Source organism: Lolium perenne, chromosome 6 (genome assembly GCF_019359855.2).
Source record: "Lolium perenne isolate Kyuss_39 chromosome 6, Kyuss_2.0, whole genome shotgun sequence".
Lineage (NCBI taxonomy): Eukaryota > Viridiplantae > Streptophyta > Magnoliopsida > Poales > Poaceae > Lolium > Lolium perenne.
Genome location: NC_067249.2, coordinates 123,210,654 through 123,233,697, shown reverse-complemented (window position 1 = coordinate 123,233,697; position 23,044 = coordinate 123,210,654). Strand labels below are relative to the sequence as shown.

At 43.2% G+C, this 23,044-nt stretch overlaps 2 protein-coding genes and 1 long non-coding RNA gene across 4 annotated transcripts; all 3 read left to right on the top strand.

Annotated features, from left to right (window-relative positions):
- Positions 1–3,955: 3,955 nt before the first annotated feature.
- On the top strand, positions 3,956–8,449 carry LOC127334650 (probable magnesium transporter NIPA8). 2 transcript variants are annotated; one of them, XM_051361168.2, is made up of 14 exons: positions 3,956–4,121; positions 4,844–5,115; positions 5,490–5,577; positions 5,670–5,731; positions 6,032–6,117; positions 6,216–6,289; positions 6,374–6,476; positions 6,558–6,686; positions 6,799–6,898; positions 6,999–7,118; positions 7,469–7,559; positions 7,637–7,691; positions 7,800–7,926; positions 8,006–8,449. In XM_051361168.2, the coding sequence occupies exons 2-14, from the start codon at positions 5,023–5,025 to the stop codon at positions 8,165–8,167; spliced, it is 1,290 nt and encodes a 429-aa protein (XP_051217128.1). In that variant the 5' UTR covers positions 3,956–4,121; positions 4,844–5,022; the 3' UTR covers positions 8,168–8,449. The 2 variants fall into 2 exon arrangements, with proteins under 2 accessions (XP_051217128.1, XP_051217127.1); XM_051361167.2 differs by having other exon boundaries at positions 7,634–7,691.
- A 650-nt stretch (positions 8,450–9,099) lies between these two features.
- Positions 9,100–10,645, top strand: LOC127334651 (uncharacterized). Its single transcript, XM_051361169.2, has one exon. It carries the CDS (start codon positions 9,249–9,251, stop codon positions 10,239–10,241), a length of 993 nt encoding a protein of 330 aa, XP_051217129.1. The 5' UTR covers positions 9,100–9,248; the 3' UTR covers positions 10,242–10,645.
- A 2,115-nt stretch (positions 10,646–12,760) lies between these two features.
- LOC127330405 (uncharacterized) lies at positions 12,761–14,048 on the top strand. The gene is made up of 2 exons (XR_007869270.1): positions 12,761–12,881; positions 13,874–14,048. It is a non-coding gene; the product is annotated as an uncharacterized lncRNA (long non-coding RNA).
- Positions 14,049–23,044: the final 8,996 nt, after the last annotated feature.

The following is a 23,044-nucleotide window of genomic DNA, read 5'->3' as shown; positions in this document are numbered from 1 at the left end:
CAATTTTGAAAAACAATCTATCTAAAAATTAACCCTACACAAAATTATTAGAGGGGGGATGACTCACCAATAGCGAGCGGGCTTAGACAGGGAGGCGGCGGCTCGATGGTGACGCGGGCGGGGGCAACCCCTGCGTGGAGGAAATGTTACGATGGCCGGAAGGAAGAGCGGTGGTGGCATGGAGGAAGGGTGTGGTGGCGGCGTGGAGGAAGAGGGGTGGTGGCGTGTGGAGTAAGGGTGCGAGAATAGGCGGGGATGACAAATGGGGGAGGAGAGTGGATAATAGGGTTTGACTGAGCCACAACAAGGATACACACGCGTGTCATGGATCGTGCGGGGGTGGGCCGCGTGTGGGCTGCGTAGGCTAGTGCCGTGGCCCAAAAAGCCATGCCACCGGTTGAGGGACTACGAGCCTGGCCAAAAATATTGGTGGTGTGACCCAATTAGCCATTCAACCAATACCAGTGTTACCACCACCAGTATTTTGGGGTCGGCAAGAGTTACTGGCCCCAACCCCCACATGTCAGTGGCATGTTGGTGAAAAATTCATGGTGCTGGTAGCAAAATACTAGTGGTGTTGACTGTTTTGCAGCACCGCCAATAATATTGGTGGCGTGTCACTATATTATAACACCACCAACGTGATGTAACTTATAAGGATTTTCCTACTAATGAAGGATCATTTTGATCGACAACAATCTATCTCAACTTCGAGTTTCCCGTGCATTGAAAGACGTTGGAAAAAGTTGTCTTACTTTCTTGTTATTGAGGTGATTTAACACAAATATGGCATTGTTGAAAGAACGGGATGGCACCTAGAGGGGACTGGGTGAATAGACGTTTTAATTTTTTTTGCGATAATGGATTGAACAAATGTGGAATAAAACTAGTGTTTATTTTGTCAATAACAAAACCTATATAACTAGGGTTCACCTAGGTCCACCAACAACGTATGCTAAGCAAGACAAACAACTATGTGATAGCAAGATATATAACTTCAAGCACGAAGGATATCACAAAGTAAAGTTCATAATTAAAGAGCTTGGGTATAGAAATAACCGAGGCACGCAGAGACGATGTTGTATCCCAAAATTCACACTCTTGCAAGTGTTACTCTCTGTTGGAGCGATGTGGAAGCCAAAGCACCCCAAACGTCCCAGAGACCTCACTGTATTCTCCTCAAGCCTTCCCACCAAAAGGGGAGTCCTGACCACTATGGAACCTTGAGGGTGATCACCAAACCCATACAAGCTTGGGGAAATCTCCACAACTTAATTGTGGGTTCCAAGAAATCGCCACAAAGGCCTCATGCTTGAGAAATCTGCACAACTCGATTGGAGGTTCCAAGAACACCACTAAGCCACAAAGCCGTCTAGAGTTCCAAGAACCCAAGAGTAATAAGCTTCTCACTTTTCACTTCCACGTATCACACTGGAGAGCTCAAACCGATGCACCAAATGCGATGGCAAGAAAACACAAGGTGTTCAAATTCTTGTCTCCCAAATTCTACCAAAGTTACAAAAGCTATTGGGGACTAAGAGAGAGAGAACCAAAGGAAATCCACAAAGAACTCGAAAATCTAGATCTACTATATTCCCCTCACTTAGAGAGGATAATAATTTGTGGAAATGTAGATCTAGATCTCCTCTCACTTTTCCCTTAAAAAGATTCAACAAGCATAAGAAGAATGGTGAGCTAGGGCAAGCTAGAGGAGAGAGAGAATGGAACAACTAACCCCACCCGGGGAAGAAGGAGGGTTTATATAGTTCTCTCCAAAATCTAGCTGCTGCATGCAACTTACACCGGAGACTCCGGCCTTGGCCTAAAAGGCTTTGGTACCGCAAGGGCCGGAGTCCCTGGACTGGTGTCCCGGTGTCAATCCAAAGTTTCCGGATGACCATACCGAGAGCAAGGTAGAGAGGGAACTCTATCGAGTTGATGGGGCCGAAGTATTTGTCCGGAGTTTCCGTATGGAGCTCCAGAAACAATTAAAACACAAACTGCAATATCCTGAGTTTTGAAACTCCGATTAAAGTGAAAATAATTTTGTTGGAAAGAGGATGACAAGAGCTACCCCACAAAAATATTAAGTACTAGTGGGTAGATTTTTCCAAGAATTAATAGGTGGAACCTCTCAATACGATGGACCGGGAAACATTCTAATCATCAAAAACACAATAAGTTTTCCGTGTGAAATCCGTTTTCGATGAACAAGAACTTGTCATGAGGATAAGCTCAAGATCTAAAACATCGTATGGATAAGAACCAAATAACAACCAAGAGGGTTCGTACCTCCTCCCAAGCTGGCTGGACTCCTGAGCTGACCCGAGGGGGCGTACCTCCTCCCAAGCACAAACTTGACACATGCATAGAAAAGACCCCCACATCAATGATGCACATGATGTTTTCATCCTCTAGTATCGCGTTGGCGACTAGGGGCTCTGATTTTTGTCCCGGCCAAATCTTAGGGAGGCCCCAAAGAATGGCGTCGATATCACGCCAGCCAAGCAACCATGGGAGGGCAACACCATAGCAACATAGTAGCTTCAATTTGGGAAAAGCCCAAGTTCTGTCCACATGAGGCGCTCACCACTAGTGTTTGGCCCAATAGACAACAAGCTTTTGCCAACATTGAGCAGGGACTCCAAAAGTGATATCTCCAAGGAGCCCGATCTGGAAAGACCTAAGATCTTGGGTTTCACCAGAACCCTATGAAGAGTGGAGGGCATAGTGATGTAGGGATGCCTCCAAATTGGTGAGCGGCACCCACATGTGTTCTCATCATTGCCTCCGTCCTCGTTGTTCAAAAGTTTCCACCTATGCCACAAAACTTAATTTTATTGGCAAAAACATAATGGCCCACGCATCCACCTCGATACCAAGCAACCAAAGACCACCACCTTTCGCCACCACCAACGCGGAATAGAAACCCACCATAGTTGCAGGACACCACACGATTGCGACACCAAAGTGGCCCGTGGTGAAACTTGTCTCAAGTCACCATATCTGACAAAAGCAGAAGCATATTAATTGGAGCATTGAATCTGCCCGCCGAAAAAGATCAGCACCAACGCGTGCTTAAGATCATAGGTCGAGATACTTTCTACAGTACTTCACCTATTGATGATTGAGTACTGAATATTTTCCGAGTTCATTTTTCTGATAGTTGTTTGCTCATCAACTTGTTAGCTGTCCAAAAGTTCTATACTTATATACTTCATATTTTTCTACTGTATCTTTTAGTTGTCAATCTGCATATTTGCGTATTACAGTTGTTGAACATTTTGTACTGCATATTAGTTGGATGCATTTTCTATTTCTTCCAACTTAGTTTGTAGACAATTGCTTACGTCCTATTTGCCCACTACGTTCATCAAGTAAACGTGAAAATAAGAAAGAAGAGTGGAAATTAGTGACGTATTGGTTACAAAAATAGTAGAGTATGAAATAAATACTTGTTTTTTTTACAAAAACAAATTGAAATAATACTTGTTTTGTACAGAAATAAATTGAAATAAATACAGTACATAATAAGTAGAAAAAAGGAGTGCATGCTCTAACTAGAGGTTGGTGATTTATGTAGAAAGCTCAACCTCCGTTCCTCAAGGTTGGTACGTAGTAGCTTAGCTTAGTGCCACCTGAAAGCTAGCCAGCAAAAATTGCGCATGAAGCAAAAGTATATTGAACGCAGAAGAAAAATAGGTCCAACTCCAATCAATAACTTGGAAAAAGAGAGAGAGGAGGGAGACCATGGAAAGACGCGCAGCGCAGGGGGAGGAAAAGAGAAAAGGAAGCACCAACCTGCCTTCCCAACTGTCCCTCTCCGATTCCGCCGCATCTGACCGGGGATTCCTCCGCTGCGACCACCCTACGCGTCCGATCCCAATCCTACGGCTGTCGCCAATCTCTTTACGTGCTGACCTGACCCGACCCGACCCGACCTTCCTTGCCCCGTCGTCCCGTCCTCCTCCTGCTCATCGCTCCCACCCATTTCGGCATTTCTCCTCTCCCTCCCCGGTCCCGGCTTCCCTTCGTTTCTCCCTACCGCGCCACACCAATCCGAGCACCGCCAGCGGCTCTCCGGCGCGTACAACCTAGGGTTTTCTTGGCTTCCGTCCCAGGTGACATGATTTACTTCCATCAACACGTATCTTATCTGTGCCTTATTTCTAAATGTTGCTACGTATGTTTTTTTGCATTTTACTTCTCCGAATCCTTTGTGTTGGTCCTTCTTGGGATGATTCTGCTGTTTATTCTCGGTTCTTCATGCTAGATCTAAGCTGCGAATCCGGCCGCACGCTTCCCCCTCCCTTATCTTTGGAAGTAATTCATGCGCTGTTGGTCGTGTTTTGGGACGAGATCTACACGGTCTGTATCTCCAATGTTTGGGAGTCCTAATTATTATCATTACTCCAATTGATTAGCTCTTGCTCTGCTAGCCAGCCAGAGGTCTTGGATTCGGTGAATAATTACCCAAACAATTTCTACTCCACTAGTATTTAATCCACATTTTGCCCCCAACATGGCAAGCGACACTTTTTACCTCCCCACACAATTTTTAGGATTTTAGGTTCTTGCACTTCTCAAATGATGAAGAATAAACAATGGCCTGTTAAAGATTAGGTAGTGAAATGTGGATCCATTATTGTAGCCTGCACTTGTTTAACACAAAGTTTGTTCTACTCTCTGGGACTGTTCGCTGGAAGATTCTCATGCTGTTGCATTGGCCAGCTTGTTCTCAGGACGTGCTAGCTCATCTTTGGATGCCTCGCCAAATCATCTTCTTTCTAAATCCTAACTGCATGTGACTCACTCATATATGCTATCTGTCCTTTCTTTGAAGGTTGCCGTGTCAGCCAACACAGGTTTCATCTCCGTACCATTTCTTGCCCAGGGCTGAACAAACTAACTCTCTCAACTGGTTACACCACAAGACAAATGCAACGAGCTGCTCTACAAGTGGCTTGTTGAAGGCGCATGTCATATATTTGTAAGACGCATTTATAGCTAGCTTCTTGACTCATGGGCGACTGGGTTATAGGAGCGTTGATCAACATTGTGGGCAGTGTTGCCATTAATTTCGGTACCAACCTTCTCAAATTGGGCCATGATCAGGTGAGTATTACATACTTGCTTCTAACTTACATATCTACTTAATAACACCAGTGATTTTACTCTGGGTTACCATATGGCATGTAGCATTTTCCTCTAAATTCGTATTAATAATTTGGACCGTGATTTGCTTTGCTAGCTCACAAGTTAACTTGTCCTTAGTATCTTGCTTTTTATATGAAACAATCAGACAACATGAAATATATTGCATGCTTTCCAAGCCAATGTTTGATAATTCTGTAGCTCATTCTTTCTGCAGGCATCTACCTATTTACCCTGTGGCCTTACTTGAGCATATTGTTTCTAAAATTATGTTACTTGTGCAAAAAAAAATGCTTCTAAAATTATGTGTGATTTTTTTTTGTTTTGTCTGTCAGAGAGAGAAGCTCTCTGCAAGTAACAGTAATCAAGGCAATGGCAAATTCGTCCCAAAATCAGTTATGTATTTCCAGACTTGGAGAATAGGTAAAGCTGTCCGATAGAACATATTTTCTCATTCTTATATTTATTAAAATAATTAGAAACTGCCACATCTAATACTATAAAACTGCATCCAGGTATACTATTTTTCGCCGTGGGGAACTGCCTAAACTTCATGTCCTTTGCATATGCCGCACAGGTTTGATTACTACCTTCCTCTTTGAAGAAAAAATAGTTAACACGGAAGAATAACAAATGATATGGACATTTATATACTATATTATGTGCACTAGTGCATATACGACTGAACCGTCCGTAAAGGCCTCGTACGGATCGTAGCTTCAACTTTGCATTGCTCTTGTCAGTTTAGTAGCAGTCTTGTCTTCTTGCTGCTAGATCTAATTAATTCCACTCTATCATGTTGTTTATATCCATTTCAAGTTTAGCGTCCTTGGCCTAGGTGGTTTGGTAAATAATTGTTTTTGTAATTTTGCTGCAGTCACTTCTTGCAGCTCTTGGATCAATTCAGTTCGTATCCAATATTGCATTTGCGTATGTTGTGTTGAACAAGACCATTACAGTGAAGTATGTATATTTACTTGTTGAGACCGCATGAATGAATATCAGAACGAGTACATGTAATCATGATATAAGACTAATTAGGACTTTACTCTACTTTTCAGAGTCATGGTAGCCACAGCTTTTATTGTCTTTGGCAATGTCTTCTTAGTTTCCTTCGGCAATCATCAATCTCCTGGTATGAGCTGTTTGTAGCATATATTATTATGATGCATAGCTGTAAATCTGTGGCTTCATGGTTATATGTGTTCTATGTTGACAGTTTATACTCCGGAGCAGTTGATCGCGAAATACAGCAATTTGGTGTTTGTTCTGTATTGCATGTCATTGGTCTTTGTTGTTGCATTTAATCAATATCTCTATAGGTGAGATCCTTCTCATATGGCCTAGCCTCTTCAGAAACATTGTTTATGCTCATTCTTAACCGTTAAAAAGCTCTGCTGCAGAAGTGGAGAAACAATTCTTTCAGATAATGCAAAAAACACTGGCGCATATTGGCGAACGCTGCTACCTTTTTCTTATGCTATTGTATCTGGTGCTATTGGATCTTGCTCCGTCTTGTTTGCGAAATCATTGTAGGTTTGGCCGAGCTCTATGGATATGGCATGCTGATTCTATTTGCCTTATTTGATTCTGACTTTCTGACTAGCATATAATATTTACTACCTTTCTTTGGTTACGTTGTAGGTCAAACATGTTGAGGCTCACGATGAGCAGCAAATACCAATTCCACAGCTGGTTCACATACTCTATTCTTCTGTTATTTCTCTGTACAGCTGGATTTTGGGTAATGAATTGCACACACTAAGCTAATCCATGATTCTGAGACTACCACACATTCTGTTGTGATCTATATTGTTGTCTAATCGAACTTTTCTGTGGCACAGATGGCGAGACTTAATGAGGGGCTGTCTCTGTTCGATGCAATACTGATCGTCCCAATGTTCCAAATTGCATGGACTTTCTTCTCTATTTGTACAGGATTTGTTTACTTTCAAGAGTATCAAGTAAGTTCATATTGATAAATTGTTCTGATGGCTGAATTTGCTCATGCATTAGGTGTAAGCGTCCTGGATGCCTACAAAATAACTACTGCCATTAGGATAGCTGATAGGGGATTCAGGAATGGAAGATAGGTTAGGGATAACAAACAGGTGACTAAAGATCGATAAAAAAATTCTTGTTAATTAAGTTGATAGATTAATTAATTAATACATGTGGGTGCCCCATATATAGAGTGAAATCACTTGAACCCATATAAGGGTCCCATTTAAACATTACGCTGTATGTATTTGACTATTTTCTAAAATAACCAGTCTACACATAACACACATAACATTTTGGCTTGCCTTCTTAGGTATTTGACACACTTAGGATAATGATGTTCATATTGGGCATGACATTTGTCTTCATAGGCATATCCTTGCTAGCACCTGATGACAGCAAAGGTTTGCACTTGGCAATAAGTTGATTTCATTTGATTTTACATATAATAAATTGTATTGACTCTGAAAATTCTCAGTAGCTGATATCAAAGATGGCTCTAGCGCTACGGAGGGCCCTACGATTGATATGAACAGGTTCTTGTTGCTATCTCTTTCCACTAGCATGTATCTAGCTTAAGCTTATGCTTCATCAGTTTGTTGTTGCATTTTACAATGATTGATTTTGACGTTGCCTTTTTTCAGTGAAGCGCATGCATCAGGAAATTGCAGATCCAGAAAGTTGCAGATGGAGGAGACAGAAGTAGATGATACAGACTCGTTCTCTTCCTCAGTAAAAGTGAAGGCAAAACGCATATTGTCTAGGGCTAAGGTGAGTGCTATATTTCTAGATCCAATCATTATGTAGCCTCGATGCAGGTATTGCCTTTCTCATGTGATCTTGCTTGCAGTCGGCTTGCTCCATGTCGCTTGGCCTCGGGGAGGAGACCATCAGCGCTTCTTCGGTGCTTGCAATGCCAATGGTTTCCTCAAGAACAACAGGATTTAGAGGAGCCGGGACTGACCGATCAAAGTACATTCCCTTGCAGTCCGCCGAGTGGGATAACCTATAGCTGGTAATTTTCCATAGATACACAGCACAGATGTTTACCTTTTGATGTTGCCAAGCGGATGGCGGTAAATTTTGGTTGCTTGCCAGGGCAATTGTCCGTTGTGCGTTATAGTACTAGTTAGCTGTAACACGAGTGTATAGTTTCAGCATTTCTCCTTGAAACATTGTCCATACTCCATACCCGTGTTGTAATTGTTGGTAACAGCTGCCTACACGAAACCTGTATAAACACGCCATGTTAGAATAAACATCATTGATTCGATTCACTAAATTTGTCTGGATATTTAGCTTGTGCATAATAGCGGTAAAGTGGAGCCAAGGCATATTTGCGCCAGGTTAATTGTGCTCATGTGAGAAAGCTTGTGCGGTGGCAAGGTTCTCTGAGAAATAGCGGTGCCAAAAGAGGGTCCTTCGCGCGGAACCTTGAGTGCAAATTATGTAAGAAATATTTGATGTGGAAATGGCATCATTAGAAAGTGTTTTTCAATACAAATCTAACCAATCCAATTAACAAACTATGTATATAATTGGTCAAACATTTCTGTCAAAGTTTGGTTTGTATAGGAGCTGAGGTAGTAGTACAATTTTAGCAGCCTAGTGCTAGAAGATCACGTGTTTCGACCTGGGGTGCGTCTGGAACTCTACCGGTAAGGACGATTTCCACTGCAGTTCTTGTCCACCCACGCATACCAGAAAAGTCTACTCCTCCCTCCATCACCGAATTTTCTCTGGAGCGGGGAATAAGCAATTGACCCTCGAGCACGGCAGAAGTAGTAGCCGGGCCACAGAAGAAGTTTCCGTGCAACCTCCTCCAGACTGTGACGGAAACTGACACGAACCAAAAATTAATGGATTTGATGGCGCTAGTTGGGGTGCCGCGTGTGAGACCCGTCCCAAACCTACCAGCATCAGTATATCAAATGCCAAGACTTCGAGATGTTCCCTGTCTGTCCAGTCGTCTCCCGCCACCGCGTCGTGTACCACCTTCTTAACCAGCAGCCCCTCCGTCCTCTCGTCACTGGCTGGCGCGGGCCTAGCGCACAAAGTCCTCGCTCGCCTGCGTGCCTCTCACGACCTTACGGATGGAGCTTCCTCCGCGGCGGCCGGAGCCGGCGGCCATCGACATCACGTGGCTGTCGTGCCGGGGCGTCAGATCCTCGCTCCCGTTCCACACGCCGTGCCTCTACGCATCCGTCTGCGTCACGTCGTACGCCGGCAAAAGCGCCCGCGGCCGACGTCTCCACCGCGTCAAGACTCCCACCGACCGCGTCGGCGGTGAGAACCCGGAGTGGGACGAGCGCCTGCGGCTCCACCTCACCGACGCCACCGCCTCCTCGCCAGCGTCAGACTCAGGGCAAGAATCACCGGGGAATAACAAGGACGGGCGCGCGGATGACGACGACGACGGCGTCCTTGTCGTGCGCTTCGACCTCAAGGCGGAGGTGGCCGTCCTCGGGGACGTGCTCGCCGCGTCCGCCGTCGTGCCGCTCGCCGGCCTCGTCGCCGACGGCAGGACGCACCGCGTGTCCTACCAGCTCGCCGCGTCATCCGACGGCAGGCAGCCCAACGGCGTCATCTCCTTCTCCTACGCCTTCCACGACGGAACCAACGACGGCGACCAGGAGGAGGAGGAGGACCGCAGGAGCGACGGCGAGCCCGTCACGCCGCCTTCCCCGGTCTCCCTCGCGCCAGCGTCGCCCGGGATGTACCCGGCGATAGACTGGCCGTCCATAGAGCAGCTCACGGTTTACCCGCCCTTGACGGAGAAGATCGCGATTTACCCGCCGTTGGCAGCCGAGACGGTCACGGCCACGCGCTCGAGCCACTGCTACTACGCTTCTGCGCCGCCGCCGGAGACTCCGGTACGGCCGGCTGCGATCTACCCACCACCATTGACGAGGGAGATTTCGGCCCGTGGCATTTACCCGGCAGTAGGGGAGCCGGACAACGGTTTGTACCCCACGGTGGACCTTGCTCCGGTGAGCTGCTACCAGCCGATGGCGACGCCGTGCTACGGTGGTGGTTTCGGGTATCCAGCTGTGCCGGATTGGGATACCCGGTGTTTGTACAGTTGAAACATGACTCCCTCCAGCGTCGAGGTGGAGGATGCCGGTGCCCGGTGGTTTGTACTTTGTGTGAACTCTTTTTTTTTTTTACTACGGAGTACAAGATTGTACTTGGTGTGAATTTTCTTTTTTACACGTTTGCCTGCAGCTGCGGCTAAAAATATCCTGTAGTAGTATTTTTTTTATAAATACGAATAACGGAAAGCCGTTGCACAATATATTTGTTATAGTCATAGAACATCTATCGGTACTATATAACAATCACGACACAATAGGTCAGACCCGTAGTTTTAGGTCGGGCTGGTCGACGAACCCTCGCGCGCCATGCTTGTGAATATAGCCCGACCTTCGGTTTTCGTTGCATCATATGCTTCATCGGCAAGATATCACGCAAAGGTGAATCTTGTTTTTTACGCGTGCCTACCCTCTATGCTATTTCATACTCCGTCCTTCATCTTTGATAGAAATGCGTCGACAAGTACAGAAGAGAGAGAGGATGCTCGAGACTCAAGGCCAACGTCACGGAGACATGAAGACAAGAAGAAGAGGCGTTCGAGGTCGCCATACGAGTGATTCTATCGATTGCATACCGATCTTTTGCTCGGGGATTCTACCTCGTGTCTCTCCATTGAGTGATTCTATCGAGACGATGGTTGGGGCCGTTGAGAGCAAACCAAAATTGTATCGGGTTGTGTTATGCGTGCGTTCACCATGTTCTTCGCCGTTATTCGTGTTCTTCCTTTCCCCGTCTTTTTCTTGGTTAGTTCGTCGGGTCACACATCATAGGCTTAGCTTTTATCATCCTTAAAGAGCTCTAAGCTCCCAGGGTTCCGAGGCCCTCTCCTTGCTCGTGACGTGGCGCTTGGTTGGCCCTACCTGCCTGTGTCTTGTGCATGACGGTGGAGCTGCCGCTCAAGGCGGTTCCCTCCCCTGTCCCCTACTCCCTCTCCCAACGAGGCGGTTCACTCCCCTTAACCTTTCTCAGTCTCCCGAAAGACTCGCCTCCCACCGCCGGGTCTCCTACCGCCGGCCTCTCCTCCCCCTCCACCCCCAATCCCCCGTACATTATGCCTGACCTGCTTGTCGTCGGCAAGCTTGGCAGCGCCGCCGTGGAGCTCACGGACGCGATGGCCCGTCCTCTTTGAAGCTTCGAGCCTCCCTGGTACTCTTTTGGATGACATCTGGATCTGCAGGCCGATTTTCTCTGTGAGCTGCTGCTGGTAGCTTCCTCCCTGATCTTTGCCGGCGTCCATCCTGGCTACAGGTCGCACCGGCCGGAGGTATGGTCTACTCTCCCTTCTCTCCTTCCGCATTTTTATTTTTTAATGGTAATAACCATGGGCAAGCATGAATAGGGTGCCAATGGTTGGATAGATCCCTGCATAATTTTTGTGGATGGATTGTGCATTTGTGCATACAAATTGGATGATTTGCTCTGTCCAATGTTTGAATTCATATCTGTGCCAATGCAGCATCACGAGGATAATTAATTCGTCTAAATTGATTGAAAGTATAGATGCTCAGTAGGTTCACCAAAACTAAACGTGTGCACTGCATTATATAACCCCAACTGACTGCAGACAATCCGATCCTCTTTAAGCTCTCCTGATCGATGCGGAGTCCTCCTGCACATTCGGCCATGCGCTTCTTGATGCGGACCTCCCCTGTTTCGTGTTCAACCTCTCCCAACCTCAGCCGCCATGAATTAACTACATGAGTCAGGCATCAGCTTTCCCTTTTGGCTAAAGAGCAAGCTTATGGTCTTGCTACTAGCAAAACCTAATCGTTTCTCTTTCCTTCTTGAAAGTTGAAAGAGAGGTGATGCTTGCTTTCTTCCATCCCCTCGAAGAGTATCCTGATTAATTTTGAGATTATATAATTGACTAACTCTATCATCACCATAACTTAATATTTGTGATCTTAGGGGATTCCATTGGTATTTTTTTTTCAAAAATCGAAATTGTTTTTCTTGGATCTGCTTCGTGGATTGTGCAACGTGCATGGCCTCTACATCTGGTGATTAAAAGTTCAAAATGTACTAATTGACTGTATCATTTTAATTCCTTTCTTTAGTACTGGATGTCTATTCCACGATGCTCTTCTCACAGCTATCAATGTCATTTTGGTTCCTGTAGGAGTTAATTATATGATGTTGTGTTCTCAGGTTTGCGTACTCTGGGTTTTTACTAGGTGCTGATTGAAATTCACACCTAAGCAAAGTTTTATTTTGTGATATATGGTAGATTTTGAGGAGAGATTTATGCAGCGGTCTTGAATTCCATCACATTGTGTGGTGTATCTGATTAGAGGAACATGACTATGTGCAATTAAAAGTAATAAGATGTGATTATAAAGTGAGAGAGATGGCAAGAGCGTGTGGTACGTACTGTAGTGCATGCACTGATAAAATGCATGAATTTTCATGCTGCTACATTGCTTTACTTATTTATTATGACGTCACTTGGAGAGGAATTTTAATTTGTAAATAGTCAGAGATATTATAGGCTGATTGACATTGATTTTCTTTCAGCTAGAAAAGCTGGTGCCATTCTACATGACAAGAAGGAAACTTAAGGATTGGAGGTGATTTCTTTCAGCTAGAGAAGCTGTGCCATTCTACATGACAAGAAGGAAACTTAAGGATTGGAGGTGATTTTCTTCGTTCTCAGTTCTGATTGATCATAGGCTTGCAACTATTGTTGCTCCCTCTGATTCAAAATACTTGGCCAAAAATGGATGTATCTAGATATGTTTTAGTGTGTACATACATCTATTTTTGGAAAATTATTTTGAACTAGAGGGAGTACTTATTTTCTTAAGAAACTATTGATACACCCACAACACTGTCGGAAAAAGTGGCACAACAAGCTACGCAGTGCCTTGTACCATCCCTGAGTTCTGATGAGCTGGAGGCGGTGCTAGCGCAGTTCGTGTGTTCTATATATACCTGCGGGACCATGGACATCGATTCTAAGTAGGTTAAGACCGGTGTGTTTCTTTCCCCAATTTTGGGGTCCTCCTGTTCATTTTGGATTCACCATTCCTGTAGACAATCTGTCCTTCATTTGATGTTTGCTTGATTTTCTTTGTATCTAGGGTGTAAGATTGCTCAAAGATTTTGTTGTCATTGTAGGTTTTAAACTTTCAGTTATTGGACATGAAAATACCAAAGGCATCATTCTTATGTAAAATATAAAGCATGTTGTTGAGCTGAAAGATAATAACTAAAAATGAATCAACAAATGGCCATGCTTGGATTTGGATCAACAATTAAATGCTTGCAGAATGTGAAGTGGACATTGTGTTTTCAGGTTATCGAGATTAGGATCTTATATTATTAGAAGCTCTGCTTTTTATAAAGAGGAATTAGCAGCTCTGCTTATACGTAAATGTTATATGTATGCGTATTAAACCACAAAAGGTTCTGATTAATTTCAATTCAGTTGTTGTCGTAATAAATAGTTCAGATTCAAATTAGATCAATTCACATGCTCGACTCTGAATTGTTACAAAATATCTATCTGTCTTGACAACATCTATGGGAAAGTTTAATTTTCTATCCTCATCAATATGTGAGACAACCTTCTGTTCTTAGTTAAAGAAAAATATGACCCGTTGATCTTTTTTCTCCTTCCATGCAGACCTACGATCTTGTTTCATTGTGGAGTGGTTCTTACAGGGAATCAGATGTTCTCGCAGACTCTGGAGATCTTGTGTACACAACTCTCATCCTAACCTCCTCACTCGAAGCATGATAGCAGTGCAGTGACACACAGAGAATGGGTTTGCAATTTGAATGGGTTTGCACTGCCATCACTTGAGAACCGAGAGGAAACTCTGCATGAAAATCAATTGTTCATATTCCTTTGCATTGACAATAGTTTTTTATTGACCACTTTATTTATGCACCAAAACCTGTGAATAAAACATGTTAGAGATTTTATTTACATCTTGACTTATATCTGAAATTGATTTAGTTTAGGGGTTATGCCTTAATGAGGCATGCAACAATTTTCTTAGTTATATGGTGGAAAGGGTGCATTGTGGAATGATCCATTCAAGAAAGTAATGTTTGTGTTCTTTGTGCAACATATGATAAGTGCATGGCCTGCATCGTTAGGAGGAAATAGAATGTCTTGAAGTGAAGGATCAGTTACTGTGTTTCTGTTCATTGTTAAATTGGTTCTTGGTTTTATGACAATACATATCCTTTGATTGTACCTAAGCATTGCCAAATGTCAAAGATATATGTTTTACATTGCTAAACTGGGGCAGTTCTATCCACACATCATTCTGTTTTACTTGACCATTGCCTAATATCAGCCGGTTCCAACAGTCCCTGCCACCAACTCAGCTTTGTTTCGGCCTGCTTGATATGAACTAGGCGCCTTACCTTTACCACGGGTGCGATAGCTACTGCTAGCAGATATCTGATTTCTGCAATCAGAGCCCCAGCATAGCACCGACACCTCTCATTGGTGCTGCCACAACCAGGCTCTCTCGTTGGTGTTGCTGCAACCAAGCTCCTTGGGTCATTCTCCCGACCTACCGTTATTCATATTCTGAAATTTGTCATAATTTTCACGCGTGTATTCTAGCTTAAGGAACAATAAGTTCTTATTGTCGTGTCAGATTCCAAAAATACATAACAAAAGTTCATCAATTGAGCAGTCTTCCAGAATACGTGATGCGAACAGAAAGCTTGCATTTGATTGTTTTTGTTTGATGGTTACTTGAATGGTGCGGTTAGGCTAAGTAGAAGCAACGACTGGACTGAAGAATAAAATGCAAATGGTCTCTGAAATTTTGGAGTATGGTATATTCTGAACTCTTGCTGGGTATATAAGGAAAGAGGTGATAGATGATGAGTAACTATGACGTCAAAAAATCTATTGATGTTGGTATTTTCTTATAGAGGTTATATATATGGTTGTTTGCCCTATTAGTCCGTGGATTGTTTACTAACTATATATTTCTACTCCTTGCAGATAATTTGCTTCAGTTCAACGGATTACCTGGTGAAACATCCATATTGTTTATCTTAAGATATATTGCACGTGAGTGTGCCCATTCATGTCATCTCTGAAATTTCTGAGCCTAATTTCCGAATTTTTGATGGTTGGGAAGGATAAATCAGTGAGGATCACAAATTGTTCTGTAAAAATGAAATTTTGTTTTATTTCAAGGCTATAAATTCATTTATAATTTTGCCCACTAGAATTATCTGTTATTTCTGTTTTGCGGCTACTATGCTTGGATTCATGGGTGAGTTTTCTATGGTGAAATATTCAATTCCGTTGTTCAAATATTCAGTGTGTTATCCAATCAGCACAAGGACTCAAACACGGCTTGCTTGAATCGAAAGTGCTTGCTATTCATACCGTGTGCTTTTGCCATTATTAGCAGGGTGGCACGACAGGAGTTTTTGCCATGATAACTGAAATCCTAAGTTCCTGACGATAGCATTTGAATGTTTTCTACTTGCAAGTTTGTATTTGGTCTCCTAGCGAAATATACTGTACATATATCACATTTCTTCAAAAAATAAAAAAAAATGCATGGAGTAGAAGACTGGCGCAGCAAAGCGCGCAAGGTCCTTCTAGTATGGTATCAAAGCTCTAGGCTGCCACGAATTCGACCCACACCCACCCCAATTTCGCCCTAATTTTTTTTCTGAAAAATACCCCAAAATATAGCTCGAAATTTGATATCCGGATTTGTTGCGTTTTTTGTAGTTTTGGTCCACAGATATGTTATCTTTGGTGCTGATCTATCATTCCTGAAATTTTCTAGCCCCAATTTCTTGTATTTCGCTTGAAATCATCAATTTTTGGTCTGTTTTCCCTCTCCCACGACGAACAGTTTGAGCTCTTCTGCGTTGACCGACACTACCGGCCAGGCACTGCCGCGTCGTCTAAGCGGCACTACCACCTGGCCCAAGCAGCACGACCAGCCACAACGCAGCGGCACTGCCGAGTATGTACAATAATTTCACAGTTTTGATCTACAATTTTAACAACTTTGACCGTCCGTTTTGACTGAAAGCTTTGGACATTCACCTTTTTGTTCAGAATTCGATTTTTAGTGCCTTGTTTGTGAAAAATACTTCTGCACCTACATCAACCTCGCGACAAGGGCATTGGCACCCAGGATCTTTGAGCGGCTCATTGACACCATCATTAACACCATCGCAAGTTCGTGTGTTCCAACACCGCCTAATTTTTCATCTAGGTATAACTTGCTCTACCATTGTAACCCCATTTCTTCCTTCGCGTATCGATCCTACCAAGAGTTGTGAAGCATTGCACAAGTGTCACGACCGTGAGAGGGTTTGTGTGTGTGCGTTGAGTTGAGAAAAGCTCCGAAGCAAGCTCGATGAGCAAGATACACAAAAGAAAAATGGTTACATATAGAGAAATAAATCTTCTAAGCATAAAAATAAAATGAAATACAAAAAGAGTGTGTGTGGCAACGATACAAAGGAGTCCAAAACTTCTAAGCACAAAGAGAGAAAAGAGAAGAGTGTCATCTTGTGCAAACGTTATTGCTTGTTTCTTATGCAACCAAGCTACGGTATCTCTTGTGCTGGCGTGTCACCGAGCTAATAGTATTCGTTAGAACCATTTTGTTACTTGCTCACTTCCTTGGTCACGCTAACCTCATTGTGTCTTGTTGTGTGTGTTTTCGTGTTTCCTTGACATAGATCACAAGTTTTGATATTTGACTTTGTATTTTCCCACATTTGACAATACACTCTTCCTTTGGTCTTTTTCATTTGCTTTCCACATCCATGCCCACCACATATAGAGTTTCTAGCCTTTTGCGTGTGCTTTGAGAGAGAGAGAGAGAGAGAGAGAGAGAGAGAGAGAGTGTGTGTGTGTGTGTGTGTGAGTAACCGCTTATAAAGTGTACTTCAAACACCTTAAGAGCATGAGAAACACACCACATGAGTTGAGTGAGGATACTTTGAATTCTAACAACTTAACCCCTACTCCTCTTGTGTTGTCTTCCTCTTTGCTAGGTTGCTCCGATAACGATGACGCTATTCCCATGGAGATGAGTGCATCCACTATATGTGAGATTGAGAGACACCACCTTGAGGATATGAGTGATACATTGATGCATGTAAAATGCATACATGAACTTTGTAGTTTATTGCCACATATTTGCATATTATATAATGTTATTATCATGTTTTATATTGTTTTTGGGATTTTCTAAACAATCCACTCTCCTCTGGTTTAACTCTGTCTCGCTGAAAACGCCTTCTGTTAGTATTTTTGACTTTTCAAGAGGGGCTCTAAAAAGGGCAAGGTCAGGGGCAACACTTCGGAAATTTTGAGACGAGCAAAATAAGCTAAAGTGGGACACCAGGAGGTCAATTGGCTGGGAAAGAGGCCTTGTGGCACTCCCCCCTACGGGCGCACCACCTGTGCTCTTTTCCCCCTCGTCCGTCTGATTTGTCTCAATCTTGCACCCAAGGACTTCGTTTGACCAAAAAAAAACCTACATATATGACTGATACGTCTCTGACGTATCGATAATTTCTTATGTTCCATGCCACATTATTGATGATATCTACATGTTTTATGCACACTTTATGTCATATTCGTGCATTTTCTGGAACTAACCTATTAACAAGATGCCGAAGTGCCGATTCTTTGTTTTCTGCTGTTTTTGGTTTCAGAAATCCTAGTAAGGAAATATTCTCGGAATTGGACGAAATCAACGCCCAGGGTCCTATTTTGCCACGAAGCTTCCAGAAGACCGGAGAGTCAACGAAGTGGGGCCACGAGGCGGCCAGACCACAGGGCGGCGCGGCCCAGGTCTTGGCCGCGTGATGACCCACAAGTATAGGGGATCGCAACAGTCTTCGAGGGAAGTAAAACCCAATTTATTGATTCGACACAAGGGGAGACAAAGAACACTTGGAAGCCTTAACAGCGGAGTTGTCAATTCAGCTGCACCTGGAAACAGACTTGCTCGCAAGAGTTTATCAGTAGTAACAGTTTTATAGCAGATAAATAGTGAAATAACGACGAGTAACACAGACAGCAGTAGTGATTATAGTAAACAGCAGGATTAAAATACTGTAGGCACGGGGACGGATGAACGGGCGTTGCATGGATGAGAGAAACTCATGTAACAATCATAGCAGGGCATTTGCAGATAGTAATAAAATGGTGTTCAAGTACAAAGCAATCAATAGGCATGTGTTCCATATATAGTCGTGCGTGCTCGCAATGAGAAACTTGCACAACATCTTTTGTCCTACCAGCCGGGCCTCAAGGGAAACTACTGGATATTAAGGTACTCCTTTTAATAGAGTACCGGAGCAAAGCATTAACACTCCGTGAACACATGTGATCCTCACATCGCTACCATTCCCTCCGGTTGTCCCGATTTCTGTCACTTCGGGGCCATCGGTTCCAGACAGCGACATGTGTATACAACTTGCAGGTAAGATCAATAAACAATGAATATCATGATGAAACAATAACATGTTCAGATCTGAGATCATGGCACTCGGGCCCTAGTGACAAGCATTAAGCATAACAAGTTGCAACAATATCATCAAAGTACCAATTACGGACACTAGGCACTATGCCCTAACAATCTTATGCTATTACATGACCAATCTCATCCAATCCCTACCACCCCCTTCGGTCTACAGCGGGGGAATTACTCACACATGGATGGGGGAAACATGGCTGGTTGATGTAGAGGCGTTGGCGGTGATGATGGCGATGATCTCCTCCAATTCCCCGTCCCGGCGGAGTGCCAGAACGGAGACTTCTGGCTCCCGCGACGGAGTTTCGCGATGTGGCGGCGTTCTGGAGGGTTTCTGGCGACTTCGACTTCTCCCTGTGCGTTTTTAGGTCGAGGCCGATAAATAGTCCGAAGGAGGGCGTCGGAGGCCGGCCGAGGGGGCCACACCACATGGCCGCGCGGGCCCCCCCTGGGCCGCGCCGCCCTATGGTGTGGGGCCCTTGGGCCTCCACCTGAGTTCTCCTTCTGGCTCCGTCAGTATTCTTGGAAAATAGGGCCTTCTGCATAAATTCCGAGGATTTTCCCGAAAGTTGGATTTCTGCACAAAAACGAGACACCAGAACAGTTCTGCTGAAAACAGCGTTAGTCCGTGTTAGTTGTATCCAAAATACACAAATTAGAGGCAACACACTAGCACAAGGGTTCGGGAAAGTTGATCCGTTTTGGACGTATCAACTCCCCCAAGCTTAGCTTATTGCTTGTCCTCAAGCAATTCGATTAACAACTGAGCGATAAAAGAACTTTCACGAACACATTTGCTCATATGATGTATATATTCTCATGCTATGGCTAATACTTAAGCAGTTCATAATGAGATACATGCAAATAAGATCATCTAACAGCTATGTCAATCATGGAGAGGTACCAACAATTAATAATAAGCATCATGAATCATGTATATAAGCAGGATTGCAATGTTCATAAGAGAGTATGATAAAGTGGTATCTCGCTTGCCTGTATTTGATTGGCAAAACATAAATGCCCGGGCACCTCTGGAGTTCATAGAAAGACTAGAAGTAGTGATTGTCAAAGATAAAAGCATCAAAGTTATACCACAATTAATCATATTTTGAGACAAGCATATTATACTAAGAATGACAGTTGTGCTCTCAAGATAGTGCTCAAAGAAATAATGGAGACACAACATAAAAGTAAAAGATTGACCCTTCGCAGAGGGAAGCAGGGATTAACATGCGCTAGAGCTTTTCATTTTTGAAATCAGGAGTAAAATTATTTTGAGAGGTGTTTGTTGTTGTCAACGAATGGTAATGGGTACACTAACTACCTCGCCAACCGGACTTTCAAGAGCGGCTCCCATGAATTATTTGCATATTTATTTGGCACTCCTTCCGACCTTTCTTACACAAACCATGGCTAACCGAATCCTCGGGTGCCTGCCAACAATCTCATACCATGAAGGAGTGCCTTTTTATTTTATTTTTATTATGATGATGACACTCCCCCCAACCTTTGCTTACACAAGCCATGGCTAACCGAATCCTTCGGGTGCCGTCCAACAATCACAAACCATGGAGGAGTGTCTATTTAAGTTAATTAATTCGGGACTGGGAATCCCATTGCCAGCTCTTTTTGCAAAATTATTGGATAAGCGGATGTGCCACTAGTCCATATGAGAGTCCGTCAAAAGTAAATGACAAGGTTGAAAGCTAAACACCACATACTTCCTCATGAGCTATGAAACATAAACACAAATTGAGAAGCATTTTGAAGGTTTTAAAGGTAGCGCATGAGAATTTACTTGGAATGGTTTGAAATGCCATGCATAGGTATTTATGGTGGACACTTTTGGAACAACTTAGTTTTCATGTGTTTGGAAGCACGAGCAGCATTCCCGCTCAGTACAAGTGAAGGCTAGCAATAGACTAGGGAGCGACAAATCAAGAGAGCAGTAACTGTCATAATCATGCTTGCGGCAAAATAAATTAACGGAGGCATAAAAGTGATACAAGAACTCTGAAGCAATATAGATCATCGAGGCTTAATTGACTTTTTGTTCAGTCATATGCATGCATGAGCATGTGCCAAGTCGATATAAATGAATTATTCAGAGGAGGATACCACAATGCCATACTTACTTATGAATAAAACAATGCAAGCAAACATCCATGACATGCTACTCATATTAATAGATTGGAGCTAAACATGAGAGATCATAAGCTACTAGACTTTCTCAAATAACATATACCTCACATGAACCAACTAAGCATGCTCACATGGATGAGTATATGTACAAAAATGAAAACAAATAGAGTTCATACCAGCCCCTCACCACAATCAGATTGTCGTAGATCGTCATTATTGCCTTTCACTTGTGTAGCTTGGATAATATGAAATGAAAACCACGCTCCAGCCACCGAAGACCATTGAATTCATAAAGAACTTTACAAAACCAAAGAAGAACATCAAATATTTTTGGTGTTTTTCGAATTGCAAACAAGAACAAAAGGAAACAAGCAAACAAAGCAAAATCTTTTTGGGTTTTCTTATAGCAAACTAGCAACAGCAAATAAAGCGAAACAAATGCAAGAAACCAAAGCAAACAAATGGTGAAGAGAAACAACAGAAATATTTTTGGTCTTTTTATGTTTTGGTAAAGAAACAAAGCAAAAACAAGAAATAGCAAACTAAAAGAAACACAGAAAAGCGAGATGGCAGAAATCTGCCAAAACCTGACAGCAGTACAGAAATCGATTTTTACAAAACTCTTACGTTGCTCAGCTCGAAAAGTGTTCAACTAATGAAAGTTAGATAACACCCTGGGGAACCTGCACAAAAATTGGCAGCTCAAAATAACGTTCTGGCTGTGCGCACGAATTTTTCTAGTAACAGTCCAGAATCTGTTTTCAGGCAGCACTTCCCCAAATATCATCTTCCTCTCATTAGAAAACCACTCAAACGAACAAAACAAATATGTACAAGTATCCAGCAACCATAATATGCAAAGAATGAGTGATGCCGGTATACCTCCCCCCAAGCTTAGGCTTTTGGCCTAAGTGGAGTTCAACCCCAACGAGGATCGTTGTTCCTTGCCGGTGGGTAATTCATGGAGTAGTCATACTAAAGTTCCTGTGCAGAAGAAAAGCGTGGAGGCTCCACATGTCCAACATGTTGATGCGAGGAACTTGCTGCATCGGATGATGAGTCGAGGTGCTCCTCGACCCCCGTGTCATCTCTTGCATGTTGACCTCCTCTCTCTATGTGTGCATCCAGTGCACCTTCTGTGACCGACCAATCTCCCCTGGAATCAAGGTTAGACAGAACAGGCGCAGGCAATCTTACTAGTTTCTCAGTTTTCTTAGTTATTCTCCAGACTTTCTTATAAAATGTCATCTTGTAAAACAGGTTACCCAAGTTGGAGGAATCTGAAACAAATTCATGTTTAATCATAGAGGCTATGTCAAGTTTTTCTATGGGGAATGGAATATCAAAATGATGAGGTTCTACATTATGAAAAGCTAGTAAACGAGAGGCGATGAGACCTCCACAAATTCCACCTTTCTCACGGTTAGTAGCAAGTCTATAAGCTATCAATGCCCCCAAATTATAAGTCCTACTACTTTGCAGTGCCGCAGCTAGAAAAGCTAAATCCGGGATAGAAAGTTTACCACCAATCTTTTTAGCAAGAACGCATTTGGTAATAAAATAGGCAAAGTAGCGGATAGCCGGGAGCTGAATGCTAGTGATTTTACCACTATCCTATGAGAAACTCCTTCCATAGCAAATCATCTTGAAGAGGTTCAAGAGTTCTTGCGGCGATCCCCTTATCTTCTCGCATGATCCCCATTGCGGTACTCTAATTGCTGCACAAAAATCACTGAATGGCAAGTTGACAGCTTTATTGTAAATTTTATACTGGACCGTAGGGTTAGATCGCGACCAATTGAACTTAAAGTCCTGCACAAAAGACATAGTTAATTTTGCATATTGTCTTGGCTCTCCTTCAACAAAGTCACTCAGCCCTGCACGAGAAATTAGACTTTGAACATCTTCAAATATTCCCGCGCTTCTCATGAAATCCGCGCACGGGTAGTAAGAGGGGTATACTCCCTCTTCACGATTGACTCTCATAACTTGTTGGACTTCCAATTCTTGTTGGTTCAATTGATATCTATTCCACTCCATTTTCTGAAATTTTCAACAAACAATATAAAAATTTGATTTGGTGACATATAATTGAGGGAAACTACCATAGGAACTTGCTAGAGTACTAATCATGCATCAAAACTAGTTTCTACCACTTA